Below are 21,229 nucleotides of genomic sequence, written 5' to 3' on the forward strand. Positions count from 1 at the left end.
GACTGGAAAAGCTTAAATAATCCTTACCATTTTATCTGCAATACTGTGAAATATCCAAGACAACTCAGATGCTTCTAAAACTTTGTGTTTTTCATGTGCATCTTGCTATGGCTTAGGTAAAAGGGAAAGGTTCCTGAATAGATGCTGTTCCATTTTTTTAATCCAATCTATATGGTTTTGTAAATCCAAGTTTCAGAATTGTGAATAATGTGTGAATGAGTTTGGTGCTGTCTTCTGGAGTCCTCTTCTGTTTCTGTGGCATTTGTTAAAGTGCAGCAAAATTATACTGTTTCATGTTGGAGCCACTGTGGAAAGATTTAGAAGGTGGGTTTTAATGAAAGAGATAAATAAAGCAAAGAAAGCCTTGACAGCATCCAGCCAGTTCAGAACTGATGGACGCACTCCTGATATTCCTCTTTCCCAGCCAAGGGATTCCACCATTGAGAGAGGAAAGAAAATACTGAATCAAAAATAAAGAGGGATGTTGAAGTATCTATCATTACATGTTTCCAAACAGAATATTGATTAATATATAATTACACTTAAACATATTTTTTAATGGCAGGGAGTGTTGGTTTGGAGGTAGAAGAGGCAAATCCTCATGAGTATTTTACATATTTATTAATGAATTAATTTTGAGGTATTGGGTAGTGAATGAAATGTTCAGTCCCCCCAGTCATGATAGCATTTGAGTTTTAATCTTAAAAATCTCAAATAGAGCCACATATTTTTAGATTCAGTTATCTTGCAAAGTTGACAGTTCAGCTAGTGAGCAAGTTTTGGGAAGGTTCACCCACTTCAGTGAGGAAATCAGGGGAGAGTGAAGGAGTTTGATTCATGACTTTACTTTGGGGTCAAATCCAGTAGGCTTATTTCTTTAGTTAAATCATTTGCTCTCCCAGGTTAATTTTAACATTCAGGGTAGGCTGTTCAGGTTGAGGCTGAAACTGTTCTTTTTCTAAATGGTTTCTGCAGGATCTTGCTACTTTGAACTGTCCTGTATTACTCATAAATGTCAGACCTTCTTACTCTGACTAAAAGTGCACCCTGCTGCAGTCTCTAGTGTCTGACTTTGTATTTTCTCCTTAAAAAGCAGAAGTGTGGCTTATATGGCCATAACACGTAGAGAGTATTTTATAGGTGTTTATTTGATATCACTTGCTGTTCATTTCTGTGATATTATTGAAATAAAACTCCTTTGGCAAGACCTGAAATTTGAAGGAGAAAGTAATATTGTTTCTCATTTAAATTGTGTATGAATAAATGATTACAAATTGACAGATATTGCTCATAGTGATTCCTTTCTTGAGTGAAAAAACAATTTCTATTTCCTTCTTAATTTAGGAACTTAAAATTCGTAAGAGATAAAAAGAGAAACTAGAGGCAGCCCCAACACAAGCAAAGAGAAATTCTGAGTTGAAAGCTGCTTTTGTTTTCAGGGCCATGTTGCACTGCACTAAATCTGCAGATGGACAATCTTTTGCGACACTATTCCTGTAGATAGGTTAGAATTTATTGGTAACAACACCAACAAAAAGGTACAATAGGTGGTTGTGTGGAAAATCCAATGTAATACACTCTTCCGTGTCCCTAATCTGAGTCCTTCAACCTCTGCCCTGGTGAGCTCAGTAGAACTGGTGTATCATCTCAGCCACAGTTTCTCAAACAGTCCCTACCTGTTAGAGCAAACATATGTTAACACATGCCCAATTCGGCATGTGCCTCTGCAAGGGTTTATAAAGCACTGACACTTGTATGCCAGATGGGCACTTTCTCTCACCTGTGTTCAGGAGGGTCAGAATCCCTGGGTGTAATTTCCCATGCGCATAGATGTGGAGTTTTCTGCTGCAGCAAGTAGGTTTTTAAGTCTGTACAGTTCTGAAAACTTGTGCCTTTTTCAGAGAGCTCATCCTGAGGATTCACTCACTACTAGGCTTTTATTACTGCTTTAAATAGTGTACAATATGTTCTGGTTTAATTTGTTTTGAAACAATTCAGCCATACTTTATAATGCCTTATGGAACTCATCAATACTGCCTGTATATCTGTCTAATAAGAGTTCAGTAAATTAGCATAATCATTAAACAAACAAATTCTCATTCTGTTAGTTATTGGTGACTGCCTGTTTCTCAACAGACAAGTGATGTCAACTGACCTTTATTAGTTTTTAGTATGCTTTGTTATCTACAGGTAGGTAATCTGTAGTTTATATCCTTGCTTTATTATGTTGCATTAGATTAATCACTGCTGCCTGGCGATGGAAGAAAAGTCGTTTCTTTTAACTAAAAGGATGAGATGACTAAGTATAGCTGCTTTAGCTTTTCAGTTAAAATACCTTCTTTTTCTAAAATTGACATGTTACTAGTTCAAGAAAGCTCTTCCCTTTATTTCTTTGATGTTTGTCACCATCTTGATGTTTCCTGCTGTGATGCACTGTGATTCCTGCCTTCCTATCTCTGTTTTGCAGTGGCTCCTATTAAAAGAACCTTGCAACATGACAAGAGAAATTGGCTTTTCCTTGAACTATGTGAAAGTCTTCAGGGGAAGATTTAACTAAGCGCTTGTTTTGATTACATGAACTAGAATTAAAATGGTGACACAAACACCTAATATAGTAATAAAAAAAAAATCCTTTGATTGCTTTAAACCGTGGACTTCTGAACTATAGCTCTTCTGGAGTGTTACTGTTCTCTACAATGAATTGCAGTGAATTTGAGTAATTGCTTCAGAAGGAAATGTGCAGTTGAGTCATCAGCATGTAGTTTCACGTTGTCTTCCCCAGGCTTGGTTTGCAACAGGCAGCGCAGTCTTGTGTGTCCACTACCCGCGGGTAAGGGCAGGCTGTTCTCAGAAGGGGTGCTCCTGCCCTCACCGCTGCATTGCTGGTGTGTCTCTTGCACTGGCTCTTGTCTTCACCTGGTCCTCCGGTGGGCTGGGTCCTGGAGTTAAGTGGGCAGCAAAAGAAGCTTTCTGCAGGGTTAGCTCCACTTCAGGCTCAGGGGACACGAGGGAGGGCGTCGGAGTGAGCGGCTGGGGAGCTGTGGTTGCAGCTTGTCTCCCCGTCATCTGAGCAGAGATGGGAAACCGCAGCCCTGTAGTAATGACTTCTTCCAGTACATTGGCTTCTCGGTTTCAAGTCACGCAGAGAATTTGGCTATTAGAGGGGCTGTATGGCTGTGTGAGGTATGTCAGCAATATATGGGAGAGTGGTGGTGAAGTCTAAGCTGGTGTCAGCTTTGTTTGGGATACTGCATAGGGCAGATGGGGTAACGCAGCACTAGTTTTCCTGGATTGCAGAACCACATAGGAAGCAACTGGTTGATTAGTCAAGTGTTGCTGCTATTTAAGTGTCACCAAACTGCCTACAGATTGAGCTGATACACTTCTCCTTCAGTTTAAACATGACTTAAGGGTGGATTAGTGTTTTCAGAGGCTACAGAATCTCAGTTTTGAATAAGCTCATTTGGGTAATTGAAAAGCAATATTAAGGCAATGCGGGGAAAAGATTTTCCAAATTAGGATTTAACTTCAGGTTTTGCTATCAAGATTTGCTCACTCAACATAATGGCTAGATTTTCAGTAATATGGACTTCTAAGCAGAAACAGTTGCCTGTTTCACTCTTTTGAAGTTTTTAAAGTTTGTATACTTAAACAAATCTTATGCTTTCCAAGCTCTTGGCCATCCTCTCAACTGTTTGTCTAATTTTTGTAAACAATTTAACAGTAGAAATCCTAATCATAATATTAACTGTATGCTCCTTTTATAAGCGAGCCCCTAATTTTTCTGGGGTTTTTTTTGCGCATATGAAGTAATCATTTATTTATTTAACATAGGCATCTTGTTTTAGAGAGTCATATAGCTGTTAGAAATAGTAATAATTATCCACCAGAACAGGCTGTCTAGCTTTAGTAAACAACAATGTAGTGGCATATTTCATGTGGTTTTTTTTTAATTTTATTTGAAGATGAGTTACATAAACCTTAACAATTGCAGTGACAGATCTCACTCATTCTGAACTACAGTTTAGTAGTATAAAACAGTAAATCGCCCCTACAGTTTATTTATCAAAATGTCATAGCCTTTAAAGAACTGGGAAGTGTGGTATTTTTTTTTTTCTCTGAGACATACTGCATTTTACTGCTCAAGATATTTTGTGTGGTGTATTTTAAGTAATAAATTTGGAATTAAAAGGCCTATAACTGTTAACTAGAGTTTGTGTGTTGCCTTTGTGTTAATTCAGTTAAAATAAATTCCCATTTGTAGGAATAAATAATGGAACTGAACTCTTAAAAGGTCTTCAGCTGCACCTGTGGAAGATTTTAAAATCAAATGCTGATGTTTAAGGTCAAGATTGGTTACAGAGTTTTGATACAAACTATAAGAAATAAGCAATTCCTAACTGCTGTGGACAAAGGTATGGAAACTCTGTTTTTGTCAGGAAAATATTCAAGACTTCTTAAACTAGCTCACAGAATCAGTTTTATCCTTTATAAATATATCACAGAAGTCTAGATTGAGACTTTAATCAAAATGCTCAGTGTTAGATGAAGCTGATGGTCTCTGCTGATACCAAAGGGACTTGGGTATTGTATCCAAAGTGAGCCATTTGGGATGTTGATGGAACATGGTTTCCTCTGCGGCTTTTAGGATGGTCTGGATGCTAACTCCTGCTTTGGAAGATTAAAATTACTGTTTTGTGGTAGCCAACAGGACATTACTTGAAAAGGACATTTGCTGTCCTGTTTTTCATAATATACCCATAGGTATGTGGCCTTAATCATCTTTGGAGAGAAGGGGATGTGTGGTTTGACTTAACGTGGCAGACCTTACAGTTGATCAGTCTTATCATGAGTCTTTCCATTTTCTTTTGTGCTTGAAATACTTGCTTTCATACAGAGCAAGGTGTAGTAATCTCTGTAGGTTTGCTTTTTATGCCTTACATTTGTGATAAACTTTTTCTGTTTAGTGTAGTGCCTTTTTTCTAAATATTTGTTTCTTGTCAGACTAACTCTACGGATACTTATTCTTTGTCAGCACTGCCAGCAAACTCAAATAAGTGTTTTAGTTTGTTTTCAGTGGCTTATGTGGTATATTTCAAGTATATGATCTAATAAAATGTACCTGTACCGTGGTGGTTTATATGAAGGTATGCCATTTGGTTGTATTTCTGATGGCTCCTTTTTGATAGGAACCTCTCCTACAACTTTGTCAATTACAGTAGCTGTATGTCAATAAATATAATAAAGGTTTATTTCTTATATTGATGAATGGTATGCTGTTTCATTACTGTCATCTTTGTGTATCTGTTTTTTTTCATGTGCGCTTGGAATTGTATTACAGGTCAGAGTGCACAAACTGAATAAACTGGAATGGTGTAGAATGTGTTGGGTAAGCAAATAGTTGGTTTTTTTTTTTCATTAGATGCTTTTATTTTAGATAAGATATGCTAAACACACTTCCCTTTTATTTTGGATACAGAATCCATCTAAAAGACCTCCGAATAAACACCACAGCTTTTCTCCCCAAATGACTTATTTCCAGTATATTCCATTACAATATAGTCCATATTTATAAAACTTGATACTATATACATTTGACACATAATTTGCATTCATGCAGAGATAATTTGCCTTGGTAGAGCTGTTTTATACTGGCACAGGATCTGTTAGCACAGTTACAGCTACATTACTTCAGTGGAGCAGCAGTGTGGGGGGGAAAGTAGTATGCATTTATTTGACCAGCTTTAGCGCCAGGTACTTTTAAGAGATCTATCTTTATTTCATGATGTTAATACTGGCTTCCATTCATACTGTGAATGAAAAGGGAATGTTGCATGTCACTAAAGTGTGTCTTCCTTTTAACAGTCATGCAATAAAATGCATTAAACTATGTTAATGTAAACAGTAGAGCTGCTCAAATTATATAGCTGTGTCAAGGGATGTTCAATTATCCCAGAAATTTGCTTAGTGGTAGTTTTGTTGTTGTTGGCCGTTTTTCTTTCATAGTGCTGATTATCACTGGATTCTCTTCCCTTAGCTAGAATTATTTTGCATTTTCCAAAAGTACAGGTTTAACCTGAAGAGACCGGCTAAGAGAAAATAAGTATTTAAAGGTAGGGTTTTTTTTAGTGAAATTGTCTAAACATGATCACTGAACTCAATATGGTGAAATACGTAGTTGTGGATGCTTAGCCAAGGTAGTTCCATGTAGAATTAGGCATGAAATGGCACAAAATTTTTTGAAATTAAATTTCTTAAGACGATAAAGTCTCGGTTGTAATAGAGATTATAATTTGAATCTTCAGTTGTTTGTCAGACTTGGCCTTTTAGTTCTTTTCAACAGTTTCTTCATACACTTGTTACAGAAGAGAGTTAAGCGATTCATTTATGTTTAAAAAATATATATGGTGCTTAACAGTTAGAATTGTACTGGTAGGTAGTGGGGTCTGCCTGAAAACACTGCTCTCCAGCCCTTGTTGCTATTTTCAAAAATGATTTCACTTTTATTTTGGTTTTTTTTGAAGAGTGGTATCTTGTAGTAGTAACTTAATGAGTTGAAGGGTAAGTGCAAAGTTATAGTGATTGGTAATACTGCTGGCTAGAAATGTCATAAGTGTCAGTTGTTCTACTGACACAGCTACTTGTAAGGCCCTGCTATGAGCTGATTTGGCTTCAAAAAGCCACTGATTTATTTACATGTGTTCATGTTGTCATGGTGTTTTCTGCTTGTTTGTTTATTAAAGCTTGTCTCCTTATCTTACTGCTCCAGTGTGACACTATTTGGTACCTGCTGCATACATGCTATACAGCAGTATTTATGTGAAATCATCAGTCTTGGAGTCAACCTTAGAGGTTTTACCAGGGAGGCCACAGAGTGAAGAAACATTGTACTGAGCTGATACTGCGCATATAGGTTCAGATAAGAAGTAATCAGTAGTCTAGTTTGACGAAGCTTGCATTTACCGATGCTGTTTTTCTTTTGTGGGTATATGGAACGTATATTTCTGAGCACATTTTTGCCGAGGTAGTTAACATGCAATTGGCAAACTTCTCGGTGAATATGTTAAGAGAGTTTCTCCTGGTTTTATGTGTGTGTTTTCTTTTTTCAAAAGCGAGCACTCAAAAGATACCTCCTGGGTCATCTGAAAGATGCTGCTTATATATAAAAGGACAAAGAAGTCTCTTTGTTGCAGTGTTTTCTAAATCTTTTTTTTATGTATATTGAAGGTGATTTCTGCTATAAAATGTACTTGTAGTTTCACTCCTTTTAAACTATATTGTTATTTTTTTTAGCCCATATACAAATAATGCAAATTATTTTTTGTTGCCATGGGACAGCTCAAGAATTGGCAAACTGAGCAGTGGAAGAATCCAATGCAAGTAGTCTCCAAATACATTATTCGTTCAGAGCCCTTAACATTTTATATATAAACAAATGAACAAAAAAAGGTGGGAAGTAAGAGATTAGGTAGGTTATGTGAACAATCAATTCTTTTTCTCTAGCAGTAGTCAATAAACCACGGATACAGTTATGCAACATCTGGCCTTGTTAAGATGGTGAGGAAGAGATGTTTGATTTCTTGATGCGTATGCCATTCATTTTAATGATACTATACGCATGTAATTGGACCAAACATGGTATCTAGGTATATAAAGAAGTAACTTTGAACAGAAGGCTTGTTGAGAATAAAATACTCAATTACTAGTAACAGTACTTCTCTGAAATCCTCACCTGTCTATAGACCTTTGGTCCATATTACTGTGATTCTGACTGGTAAGAAAAATTTTGCGAGGTGGAGAAGGGAAGGAAGATGAGAGGTGAACACCAACATGAATTTTTTTGCTTTTGGAAAATGCCAAATAATTCTAGCCAGCAGGAGAGGATCCAGTGTGAAACTTGTACTTGATTAGATAATTCTGCCTTCATCTCACTTCATGTTACTGTTCAGCTGAGGCCTTTCGTTCCACTTACGTGAGTTTGGGGATTTTTGATGCTGTTGTCAGGCTCTAAGGAAGTGTTATCAGTTGTAATAGAGTCCTATTTAAGTATATTAATCTCTTTGATAAGCACTTATGTTAGAAATTTAATCTTAGGAAATATCTTATTAGGAAGAATTTAATTTCTCTTTAAAACTTTATTATTTTAAATAATAAATTATATACAAACATGGATATGTGCTACTAGTGGATGTTTTTCTTAGTTTTATGAACTGATTTATTCTTAAAGCTTATTTGTGATTTAAAATAAAGGAGAAAAAAACACCCTTTCAACTTACCTGGCATATCTGAATCTCAAATAAGAGCTACTCTTCATCTACAATGTGTATATCAATATACAACATACATAAAGAGCTCATATGAAAGCCTTTTTTTCTTGTAGTAATATAAGGTCTGTTGGAAGTCTTCAGCAGAGCCATGAATGATACTTATTTTAGCCTTTTAATAAGAACTTGCTTTCAAAAGACTAAATCCTTTAGTTTGAGTTTTTCTTTATTCCATTCCGTGAAAACTTATTGTCTGGATTTTAATTTAGGCTCACTGGAGTGATTTTAAGTTTTTCTTTGTTATAGAAACTGTAGCTAACATGCTAAGAAGTAAAATGCCACTAAAAACAGGTTTAGAAAGATGCATTTAAACCTACAGCCCTTCTTTGGGCTGTTCAGAGCTTGACAGAAGTTAATATTCAAGATTAAGGTATATTTAGAGTAAGGAGAACGTGTAAGTTTAGTAAGATGTTTTAAAACTTTTTTTGTTGTTGTTAGAAAAAAATGTCTTAAGGACAACAGAAAAATGCCACCAATGGAAAAGTTTCTAGTTCTCTGTCATCTTATCAAGATGAAACATGAGATGTCACATAGAGGGTCGGGTTTTACTGAAGTCCATGTACTATTTCCAGTCTCTTCTTCACAGACTGGTGTGACAAAATGTACTCCTTGTACTCCAGTGCAACCTTGCAGTAAAGAAACAGGTGAAACACAGATATATCTTAAACTGTTGGAACATACTGTGTTTCAACCATAGACAAAGCTGCATGGAAAGATCTGAGAGAGGTATGGTGTTTTCCAATATGGTTTTCTGACTAGTATGTGGGGAGAGGAGATAAAAGTATTCAAGCAGGGAATAAGCTGGGGATAGAAGGTGGCGAGAATCAATAAAATTCTTAAAAGGTAGCCTCTGCTTTCCTGTGCTTTAGTTTCCCTTTCACTTGCTTCTCCACCACCCCCTTTCAGATTGAAATTATTTTTCTGATGGTAATTTACAACCTAATTCCTCAGTCTGTCTTTCATAGGAGACAGGACTGCTGCACTGGTGAATCTAGCTAGCAGTGCTGTTTAATGCTGCTGGGAGCAATTAAATTGTTGACAAGAGTAGAACTGTAGAATGGGAAAATAAATAATACAAAGATGCGTGACACTGGAGTTGTATTCTGTGCCATGTTAAAATGTCCTCCTAATAAGTTTCAGGGGGAAGGGATGGATTATGGCTGCCTATAGAAGTCTAGGTATGGGTAATAGTTTTCGTTCAAAACTTTGTAGACTCTTGTCTAAGCTGTCTTAAGGCTGTACCTTTGTGCAGTAGCACTGTTATGGTCAGTCTCAGGTGTGTATCTGTAGGATAAATGTGGATATCTGTAGGATATCTGTGGAAATGTATGATGCCCAAGAAACTTACGCTATTTGAAGCCCATCTCAAATTCTTGTGAATGCTTGGTATAAATGTATTTGGGAGGGTTAGGAACTATATCTGGCAAGGATTTTTCAAGATTCTTGCACTAATTAATTCTTTTTATTGCTGTCCCTTTTAAATCGTTCATATATATATATTTTGCAACCAAAACATCTTTAAGTTGGGAATTGGTTAAGGGAATCATCTGTTTACTCAGATTTCTAACATCTCATGATCACTTTTTTATTTTGTGCCTTAAGCCTAAAATACATATGTTTGCAACTGTTTTGATTTTTCAAGATGGTCTTGAAAGAGTAGTCATCTTCAAAGATTCAAAGCTTTTGCTTTATTTCATCCCTTGTAACTGCTTTATTTTGCCTGCTCTTCTCAAGACATATAGTGTGTATACTGCAAGTGCTTTAAAGCAAGTCTTTCATGTTCCTTGCTCTTCAGAGCTTCTAATACAGACTTTGTCACAGTTCATTTCTTAAATATATTGTACTCCTGTATACAGTGGTAGGCTGTACTAACTCATTTTATTGAGTAGTTCGTTCACAACCAGGAGTTTGTCCTTTGTGGAAAGTTTTGATTGAAAGTCTTCAGCTGGCGCTCAGTAAGATGGTCTCTCTTAGAATTGCCTAATACAGGAGAGGAAAAAAAATGTACATGCTTACTAACCTTAAGTTTGTAGGCTTCACTTTTCTGTGCCAGCAGTTCTTGGCCAGATCTTTGTTTCATCCCCCTTTAGGACTGCTTTGACAGTTCTTTCGAATGAATTATTCTCTTATTTCTTTCTGTGTTCCTCAGACCTGTCTGGTTCATAATTTATGAAGGAAATATCCCCATAATCTCCTAATATTAATTGTCTAATTTTTATAAGAGAACAGACCTGTGTCCATATGCTTATGTATATATGCACTGTATGTACATGTAATATGATTTTTAACGTCTCGGCAATGATTTGGAGTATCCCCTAGAACATTTTGAGCTATATCTTCAAGCTGTAAAAGTGATATATACCAAAAGCTTTGTAACATGCCAAGAGGATGGTTGGGGACAGAGCTCATTGCAGATTCCCGTTGGAGCTGTTAGGCTTGCTTTATTCATTAACTAGGCTGGAGCTGAATTAACGTTGGAGTGCCACATCAGATGGGTGACACTGGAAATGACCTTTCTTCATAAAACAAACAGAGCGTTGGGTGCTTTTCTTGCTGTCATCTCTGTTCCATATCTGTCACGTGTTGTGAGTTATCACTGGTGGCTTTTATTAGGTGGTGGCCCTTTGCAGGCCATATTATATAGGAGAGTCCTTAAAAGATTTTATTACTTAAGCCTTGCTGGTTTAAACTAACAATGGAGATATCAGTTGACACACTGTGCTGCATTGCAAATTCCTTAACTACTTAATTCCTACCCGAACAGAAAAATTGAAAGCAAGTTGTGCTGAAAGAGACTTCTGTCAAGCAACAGCAACAAAAGTCTGCCCCAGAACAAGATTGTTTGAATATTTTCCTTTTTATTTATTCGATTTAGATCAGTTTAGTACTACATACATGTGAAACTGACTTATTGTTGTAAATGATGAATAAAAACTGTTTTAAAGACTTGTTCGTAAATTATAAACTCAGTGACCAAAATTTTATTAGCTGTATTACTGAGCTGTAGAAGCGTTTATATAAACCAGTTAGTTGTAAATAAACACACGTAAGCATAAGAGACAAATAAATTGTAAGTAAACTTACTTTATATATAAGAGAAATCCTCAGTAAAACTTTTAACTCAGCTTTTTATTAATACATCAACTTTTAACATTGTTTTTTCTGTATTTATTTAATTCTATCCAAGATCAGCTTGACATGTGTCTCAAAGATCTTTTGGCTTCTAGTAAATACAAGATTACATAAAATAAAAATAAAGAATTGTATCTATAAAATTTATAAATATATACAGATGAGCAAAAAGTGCTGTCAAACTTAGCATAGACTTATCCTTTGTTTCAAATCAACTTCCAACTAAGGAGAATTAACCTCTCTTCTGGAAAGTACAAATAGAGAATTTGAGTATAATTGATTGTTTAAGTCAAGGTTTCTTCCTTTCAGATTTAAATTAGAATTGATGGTTTGTTTATTTTGGTATAAGTCAATCTGGTTTAACTAAAGGTGTGAGCTTATTTTTCTGAACCCTGAAAGTCAGGTTGGTAAATTCCTTGTTGCTCAAGAGAAATGGATTGAGAAATGTCTTTGTAGATGTTCTCCTGCTGTAGCTCTGAGCCTCCAGGGGGGAGTCCACACATTGGGTACAACTTTTAACTAGAGCAGAGTGTCTGAAAGCTAGTTAGTCAGATGGAGATGTGTATTGGTTTTTCCTTCTTCCTTGCCTCCCTCCCTCTGTAAATGAGGTTGGCTTCTGAGTGCGGTTGGGATGTTCTTTCTTTTGCTGCTGCTTACAGCTGAAAGGGGGGGGCCTTTGGAAATGTATTTTAGTCTTATGGTAGCTGTCAAATAACACGTTAGTAGAGTCCCAGCTGCCTGTGCAGATTCAGGTGATGCTTGTCTTCAGTGTGTGTACACATATGGATTATATGCATGTGTCAATAATGAAGTATGCTGAAGTCCTCATAATAATAATAATATTGTTATTATGAGGTAGTCTTTAGAGAAACAATGGAAAAGAGAAGGTTAATGACTCTCAGGGATAAAACTGGTATTTTCTCCAGTCATGCTAAAAGCTCTCTGTAGCTTGATAGAAACTAAAGGCTTGTGGCATAAGCTTTTGGTTGAAATTCTCTGGCCTTTTTTTATGTGAGGCTAGAATTCACCTTCAGGGTCCCTCTTGGCTCCTCGTGTTAATCGCTTTGTGGAAATGGTCATGAAGTAATAGCTGTTAGAGCCTAACACAGAACTTCAAATAGGAAAACAGATTAAATATCAACAATTATGGAAGTGACTTTAAATTTTGACCCTACATTTGAAGGCATTGCATAAATGTAATAACATATTTTCTGTGAATAACATGGAGGAATATAAAACATACTGAGGTGCCTGTATGATGCCTAGAGTTAGACATAGCCGTAGAGTGTAATGACAATATATCATTTTATTCTTCTAAGATATGTTAACCAGGTTATGGTAAAAGAATTTAAAATCTGTCATTATGAGCTATTTGTAGCTGTTTAAGTTCTGTGGGAGTCACTTTTACGGAAGACGTGGTTATATACTGTAAAAGATGGGGTTTGTATTTTCTTTAGGCATCAATCTTTTGTGCTATGTTTCAAAGCAAATAGGAACAGATGGAGGTTTGCTTTTGATACAACACAGCATTTAAAACCCTAGTATTGTGAAAAGGGTATGTGTTATTGAAAGACTTTATCAGGGAGGTTTTTTGTTTTCAGTATAAAGTTGCATTAGGATAATATTTTTTATCACGCTGTTAGAGATCAAAGTATTAGTATAGTGAATAATCCTCTTTGTCTAACATATCTAAATATATAGTGCTAGCTTGCATACTGTGCTCCTTTACTTCAGGAGAAACCCAAGTATTGATTGCAGGCTGTCTGCCAGTAGGACAACAGTTTGTCTCTCATGTGGGAAGAGCACCTTTTGCTGGCACAAAATGGGATTATACCATTGCCAGGAGTCAGCTCCACCTTTGCCGTTATACCATTGCCAGGAGTCAGTGACAGCTCGTTAATTATTGCTTTTGTCTGTAATGATTTATCCTGTGTGGAGAATGTGTCCTTTCTTAAAATCATTCAGTAATGTTCCTGTGACTTTTATAGCGTCTATATTCAATGTTTACCACCAAGACAAGCAAATGTGATGTCTTTGTGTGCATGTGTAAGGTTGCCATATCTTTGTATCCATGATAGATATACATATATATACACATATATGCACATGCCAGCATCTAACCTACCATGTTGAGAATGGAAGGTAAATTCTCCTCCAACTGGTGTTGGCTTTGCATGGCTGACGTGGTTGTGCTAGCGTCCTCAACAAAATATACTTAGAAGTGCAACTAGCTAAGCATAAATAACAGACCACTGTAAACACATCTATTAGTATATAGTTTCCTAGAAGAAGATGCTAATTCTATGTCAGCTGTCTTTCTTCTCAGATATGCTGCAATGCACAGAATTTTATAGGGAAGAATTATATAAAATTTAGTGTAAATAAGGAGATTGAATATGAAACAATGAATTTGTTTTAAGGTAACTGTCTATTAATGTTTTTGTAGCACAGGATAACTTAAAAACATGAATAGAGTTCCAGCCAAGTTGACCAATCTGTGTTGATATTAAATGCAAAACATTTTGTCTAGCCAAGATCACCCAGTGAGCCTTGTGTAGCTTTTAAAAAATACCTGTAGCTTTCAGAGTATTTTGGATGCACAAATGTTAAGAAAAGGCACTTAGGTAAATCAATACATATTTTACCTTTTCTGTGAAAGTGTTGTTTAACTGCTGGTTTGAGATTCCCATAAGGCAGAAGAGCTCAGTTGGCTGTCTCATGAACTGTTCTTAATGAGCATTATGTTATTTACCCCTCTCGTTTTTCTAGGCTGTTCAATTAACCCCTAGACGATGGCTGAACCTGCAGGAGTACCAAAGCAAAAAAATAATGGCAGACCATGGGGTTACAGTTCAGAGATTCTTCGTAGCTGATTCTGCAAATGATGCCCTGGAGGCTGCTCAGAGACTAAGTAAGTTGACTGATAATGGGAGGAATCTGCTTCACCAGATAGCAATCTGGAAAATAAATTGCTTTCTAATAAGTTGTACACAATCTTCAAATTGATGCTTATTGAAAAGGTTTGATATATTATCCAGACCATAAATATATGCTTAATTTTGTATGTGAACAACAGTCTATAACAGCAATATTTCTTTAGAACTTTATTTCTAAAATGTTTTGTATGCAGCATGTAACATGAAGTCTTTAATTAACATTATGTAATTTTGAATAATTCAGAATTCAGAATAACATCATGAATGGTGCTGAAGAAAATTATTATTGTTGTATACTTGATATAATTTAAGGAACGTAAGTAAATGAACTTGTGTAAAAAGTTGTTTTCAAACAAAAATTTGCTGTATTAAAAAGCTAAAGAAGAAAAAGGTTGTGGACTCTCCATTTTAAAAGATTTCAGAACCCAGTTGGACACAGTCTGCTTTAGGTGACCCTGATTTGAACTGGTGGGTTGGACTAGACAATCTCCAGAGGTCCTTGCAACCTCAACTGTTCTATGGTTCTATGAAGAAATAAAATATGTATGAGAGAATTATATATATGTATATTTGCTCACATGTATGTTTGTCCATATGGAGAGAAAAGAAAAGGTGAGTTGAGTTACCTACCATCACAAAAGTCTTGACAGTGGTTGGGAGAGAAGACCATGCTTCTGGAACTTCATTTTGGTTCTCTGACAACATCCTCATTTTAGTGTGGTGAACATAAGATGATAGTGTGTGTCAGAAATCAATTTATATAATACCTTTTCTCTCAAAAGGAAATGCGTTTAAGTACTTTGTCGCCCAATTCTAAATCTGAAAGTTTTCTACTTTTTAAAGTTAATAATAGTTTGCATAGTTTTTTTCTTTTCATTTAGCTTTCGTTAATATTAGTATATCACACATCAAAATGCCAGAGGCCAGATATTATTCTAGTTTAATTGTGTAGTAACAGGAAGGTTTTTTGTTTTGTGCTTTACATAATGCACAAGCCACTTAGTTAAATGCATTTCACTTTTGCACAGTGGAAAGTCAATTAACACAACTTACTCCTATCAAAGATCTTATCAGACCTCAAGTAGCTGAATAAGATTACCGTAATGGCTTGTTAAATCTCTATAACTTTATTAGGGTGATACATTTTCCAGTAATCAAAACCTTCTTATGACAACCAGTATATTTGAAAATATATTTGAAACAAAAACATTAAATGCAACTGTTATGGTCATTTGGCAGTGCAAAAATGAGAAATGCTGACACAAAGCAAAGCTCGTAAAATCAGAGGGTTTCCTCATGTCTGGATGCCTGAGAAAATCAAGAAATGCTAACTGAAGCTGTGGCAGGTTTTTCACAAATTTTACAGCACTTAAACTCTCCTCTTCATGATTGAACTCGTAAATGGATTGGTCTATCCAATAACTATTACTGTTCTCGATCTCTATAACTATTTGGAGAAATAAATGACTCCATTAAAGGCAGTGAACCTCTTCTGGTTTATGATGCCAGATTTATTTTAAATAACCTCTGTAGCTTGCTTGCTTTGCAAATCACAGAAATATTGGTCTATTAAAAAAAAACAACTGTGTTGAAATTTAAATAATCAAAAGTAAAAACTAAACCCAAAACTTATTTGCTAATGAAACTTTATCGGGTAAATTGCATGTATTTTAACTGGGCTGGCTTGTTAACACTTCAAAAATTATGTCTGTGGTACCTTTTTTCATTTTATGTAATTGCATTCAACCATCCTGCATTAATGGGCATTAAAGAATTGTGGTTTATAGTGTGGAAGCTATTTCATGTTGAAATGATTGACACTCCATTGATCCACTAAATAATTAACAATATCCTTGTAATCATTCTGATAGCATGCTGTCGTCGTACTTCCAAAATGCACTTTGAAAACTAAGCATCAAGAACACAAGTTTTGCTACTGTGGTCGTTGTTCTTCCAAGATTTCATCAGATTTATCTTCTTTATGATCCTTCAGACTAGTAGTATCTCTGTCACTCAGGTTTATCTGCACAATTTGATATGGGCTGCCGTCTTCTGAATATGCAACCATGCAAAGTAAAAAGTTATGAGCAAAACAAAAAACTTCAGCCTACAGGAGGCACAAAATATTCCAAAATAAAATAACAAATGGAGGCGGCTTTGGGATGTTCTTGATAGACAGGCATTCTGCAGTAAAAGATGGTAAAAGGAGAGACCAATCACACCTGCCAAGTCCTGCTCAAAAATCTGGTGTTTTAGATACTGTATGCCACGTTGCAGCTGTCCTTAACTTTTGCTTCTGCAAACAAGAAAGGATGCTTGCCAACAAATTTCTAAGATTAAAATAGAATAAAGTTGTCAAAACTTGAAAGTCAAAGGTTCAGTATTTTCCTTGTGAAAGGAGGTTCTTTCTGTAGACCTGTCATCATGAATACAGGAGAAACAGTAATTTTCCTTGATAATCTTACAGCATTATGTCACTCTCATAGGTCTGTGTGTGTGATAAAGGGGTACAGAAAAAGGGATAGAAATTCCCGACATGGAAGTCTTTACGAAGTCTGGTATTCACAGATTAATTTCACAATTTCACCAGATACTACATGCTTGGCAGAGCTGTCAGTATTGCTACAGTGCCTGTGCTCACCAATTTTGCTATTGTTGGATTTCCTGTTGATGCAATGGAAAGAGATGGGATTAGATTATTTTTGCTGCTGTCTTCACTTGTCAGGAAGGTGTTAATGCATGTGTTCTTGAAAGCATTTGCCTTTATCCAGTATCAGCAGTTTTGTTATAGTTTGCTCATTTCCTCTGTTGCTCTATTTTTATTACTATGTACACTGAATACACTGAATGTTAATTTTCTCAAAGATTTACAAAACTTACCAACAAAAGGCAGTCTACAAGGAATTTTTAATGGAATTAAAGGATTTTTTTTTTTTCTTCTAAGATAAGAATGGGAGATGTGAAGAAAATTAAAATGACATCACTAATATTGACTTCAAAAGAAGTTGTACACAATAAGGAATACGGAATTAGACCCCAAGGAATTCATTGCCTTCTATGTGCTAAGCAATTTTCAGGTGTAACTCTCGTAGAGAAGGCGATATTTACAAAATACCAAGAAATGCAGTCACAAATGGTTTTGTTTCATGTTAAAATTCCTAGATTTTCAAGAGAGGAAAGAAAAAGACGTTGTGCTGTTTTGCTATAACAGTATGGTGTTGCTTGATCTGCCATCTGAAGAAACATAACCTGTAAACAAATTCTTAGAGTTCTAGTGCAGCTATTTAACAGAACAAAGTGAAATATTTGGGAGCTGAGTTTTCGTCTGAAATGTAAGATCATCTGGCTATTCCTGCATTAACTCAAAGTCTTCTGATCTGATTCTCACTTAATGCAGTGGTACATTAAGGGCTTGTTTAGCCAGAGAAGGCATTTCCTTTCTTGCTACTTCTTTTCCTCATACTGTAGTACTGATATAAGGAGAAAATCCTTATATATGCATACATATACCCACACTATTAGGGTGTGTGCATTTTCGTTGCTTGTATTGGGCAGATGCACTGTGCATCATTTCAGGGTCCATCATTTTCTCTAGCCCTCTCCATTAGAGGCCTCTAAGTCTGCTTCAGTTCATGCACTGTTCTTTATGTTCTGCCTGATGGAGAAGTTATTAAGGGAACCATCATTTTAAACTAGTAGGTGGACAAAGCTAAGAGGGATTATAATTATGCTGGAGGGTGTTACTATGTACTGTCAGTTGGCTCTTTGAATCAGTAGAGAACTTACAGGGGTGGTTGAAAATGCTGACAATCCTAAATGGATGCTGGAAGCTTGGCATGTGTTTCTTTTTCTGATTTTTAACAAAAGCAATAGAGTGCTGCTCGTTGAGTGACTTAGAAACACTTAGAGTGTTTCATTACATTTAAGAATCAGTCAGGTGCAGTGTTCACACTCTTATCACAGAGAAATGCAATTGAATTGAGTGCAAGGCTTTTATTCACTCTTCTTTAAAAAAATGTATAACAAAATATAGTCTCTGCATGTCCTATTTCTATTGCCTTATGCATGAGGGAACTCATAAAATTCGGCTTTGGACTGAAGGCATGCTTTTTATATCAGGCTGGAGAGGTAAACATGTATTTTATACAGAACAGAAGAGGTTTATTGAAGCCTCTTTCCATGAGGTCATTTACCTGTCACCTATTATTCACTATTTTTAGAATATTGAAAGAGTTCTCAGTCATGTGATCACCCGTCTCCTCCTATCTCAGCCTGCTGGGTTTTTTCCTTTGGCTATGTTTAATTTAGATGGAAGGCTGCATTTTTAGATGCTGTTTCAGATCCCTTATCTGAAAGTTCATCTCTCCAATACAAGTTGGGAAAACTGCTTGAAAGCAATTTATGTCTAGAAGGGATCAAAAATTGACCTTTAGCTTGGTAATGTCCTTTTTGTATAGATTATGAAGAAATTGTTGGTGATAATGCTGTCTGCATTTAATCTAAGCTTTTATGTTAGGAAAAATGAAAAAGATCCTTGAACCTGATGTTTCTGATGATATTAAAAATGTGAATTCAGATTCTTTTTTTGTTATACCAGAAAGAGCTTTCCTAGGAGTATCCTGTACAGACCAGCTCTCTGTTAAAGTTGTATTTAAGTAGCTTAATTTACTCCTCAGTCTTTGAGTTTATTGGCTGCTTAGCTGATCTTTTTTTTTTACTATCATCATGTGCTTTGCTTACATGATTTAATTCCCTTTCTTCTTCTCTCCATCAGGATAGGTAGGAGAGGAATATTGCCTCCTTCCATTTCTGTGATTTCCAAATTTCTTTCCATTGTATGGTTCACTGTGTAGTAATAATTCTTCACCTGTGCATAATGAGTTATTTCTCAAAAAACCCCTATGTACTCAGTGGTTATAACTAGTTATTTTTTAGAGCTCTTTGGATTATGCTTCTCTGCATATGTTGAAAAATCACACATTGCTGAAATAGCATTCCATGGAGCTGTACTCAAAGAACATGCTCGCTGTTAAAGGAACAGCTCTCCCATAAGTCCTCTTATTTTTTCTGACAGCTTTTATTAAAGTTCCTTATACTTAAATTATGGCTTTCTGAAACTATCCTTTCAGGCAAAATAATGCTATAAGTTATTGACTAATACGATTCTATTCTCAAATGGGCAAGTATTTAGAAAACAACCTTTTAAATTTAATAGAAAACTAGTGGTGGACGAGCTGCCTTTGGACCACATTCAGCATTGCTGAGCATGAGTATTTCTCTATTCTGTTTAGCAGGTTTTGAGTTAATGGATTTTGCCTTGTCTGAGTGGTGAAATCTAAAACTAGAGGGAATCTGCATTTTCCTGCAACTTCTCAATGATAGGAAATACCTGTTAATATTCTGTTATTCCCAGTCTTTATAGGCACCTCTTGAATGCATCCATTTCATAGCTCCACAAAATTTGCAATCGTCTGTGGTTTTAGTCTTTCCCTTGTTCAATTTCTTGTTGTATCTTAGAGCCCTTTCCTCATTGTATCCATTTTCTCGTTTCTTCCCAATGCTGTCTTCCACCTTATGAGTTCTGACTGAGAAAAGCCTCTTCCTTTTTCGTGCTAAACAGTTATATCTTACACTACGTGCAACAAATAATTAGCAATTGTGTACTGCTAAAAGCTGCTGTATGTTTGTGTGCATACTTTTTTTTTGCTTGCTGAAGTGTGCTTTGCTTAGACCACCATTTACTTGACATAGTAGTCATAGAAATTGATGTTTCTGTGTATGATCAAAAAAAAATAATGGTTGCTAACAGTTCAAATAATATTTTTTCTATATTTGTCCACTTTGAAATGGTTTGATTTTTGGAAAATTTTTCCAAATTTAATTGTTGTGCCAAAAATTTAAAAAATCTCAGCTGTGTCTGAAAATGATGAAAATAATAAACTAGAATAAAAGTTATGAGGGTAAGGCCTTGTTTGTTACAGTTTTTTAAAGTAATTTTTTGTGGGAGACAATAATCAATACGTCAGTGATCCAGTGTATTTACCCTATCTACTGGATGAAAAAATCAGTTGTGGAAAACCAGAGGAATTAGGAAAGGTGTTAAAGGGTTGTGTTCACTGACACCTGCTTTACTAAGGATTTTGTTACAAAGTCGTGGAGAATTTGCTGTGATACAGCTATAGTGCAAAGCTGGAGTATAGAACTCACTTGATAGTAGCTCTTTTTATGGACATTCTTCATTTTCTCTCAAATTGCTTTTAGGTGCTGTAACTTAATCTGTTTTGGAAGCTAAACCACACAAAGGCACAATTAAGGTGGAATTAGGGTTTCCATTTGAGGATTTCCTACACAATGGCTGTTCACACTGCTGTGTAGCAGGACCTTTCTTCCTGGACATGAGCCCTAAAATACTACTGCTTTTTCCTCTTTGTGTCCATGTTTTGTTTGGTAGGTTTTGAATCTTGTAATTCCTGCTTGTTCTCCCTCCCCCTTGCTTCTCTCCTTCCTCTGTGTTTCGTGCTAAGAAACTTTATTTCACAGAGGCTGCTGAGAAGTGGCAAAATCTTAAGCGCAGCAGTATTTAAGCAGTGCATTATCCTTGGTAAACCCTGCAAGGGGTCTCTTGCGTAGCTTTTTGCATGCCTCATTCCTCCTCTTCAGCTTAGTAATGTTTTTCCACGTCAGCCCTTGGCACCTGTGTGAAAAATGGGCAGCTGTCTAACAGCACACACATTTGTTGGTAATGGCTACATGTGTTGCATCCTACATGCCAGAAAAGCAGGCAGAAAAACTTCCAGCTTCCCTAACTGTGATTCTGAGTTTTATTCTTTTTGAAAC

The 21,229-nt window shown here is 35.9% G+C and overlaps 1 protein-coding gene across 1 annotated transcript in view; it reads left to right on the plus strand.

The window, feature by feature from the left end:
- The window catches only part of SUCLG2 (succinate-CoA ligase GDP-forming subunit beta), a 134,456-nt gene that overhangs the window by 14,322 nt on the left and 98,905 nt on the right, over positions 1 to 21,229 (plus strand). The window contains exon 2 of the mRNA XM_075052562.1: positions 14,226 to 14,367. Within this exon, the coding sequence (XP_074908663.1) occupies positions 14,226 to 14,367 (142 nt within the window). The remainder of the gene's footprint in view (positions 1 to 14,225; positions 14,368 to 21,229) is intronic.

The sequence above is a fragment of the Buteo buteo genome, chromosome 21 (genome assembly GCF_964188355.1).
Source record: "Buteo buteo chromosome 21, bButBut1.hap1.1, whole genome shotgun sequence".
NCBI classification, from domain to species: Eukaryota; Metazoa; Chordata; class Aves; order Accipitriformes; family Accipitridae; genus Buteo; species Buteo buteo.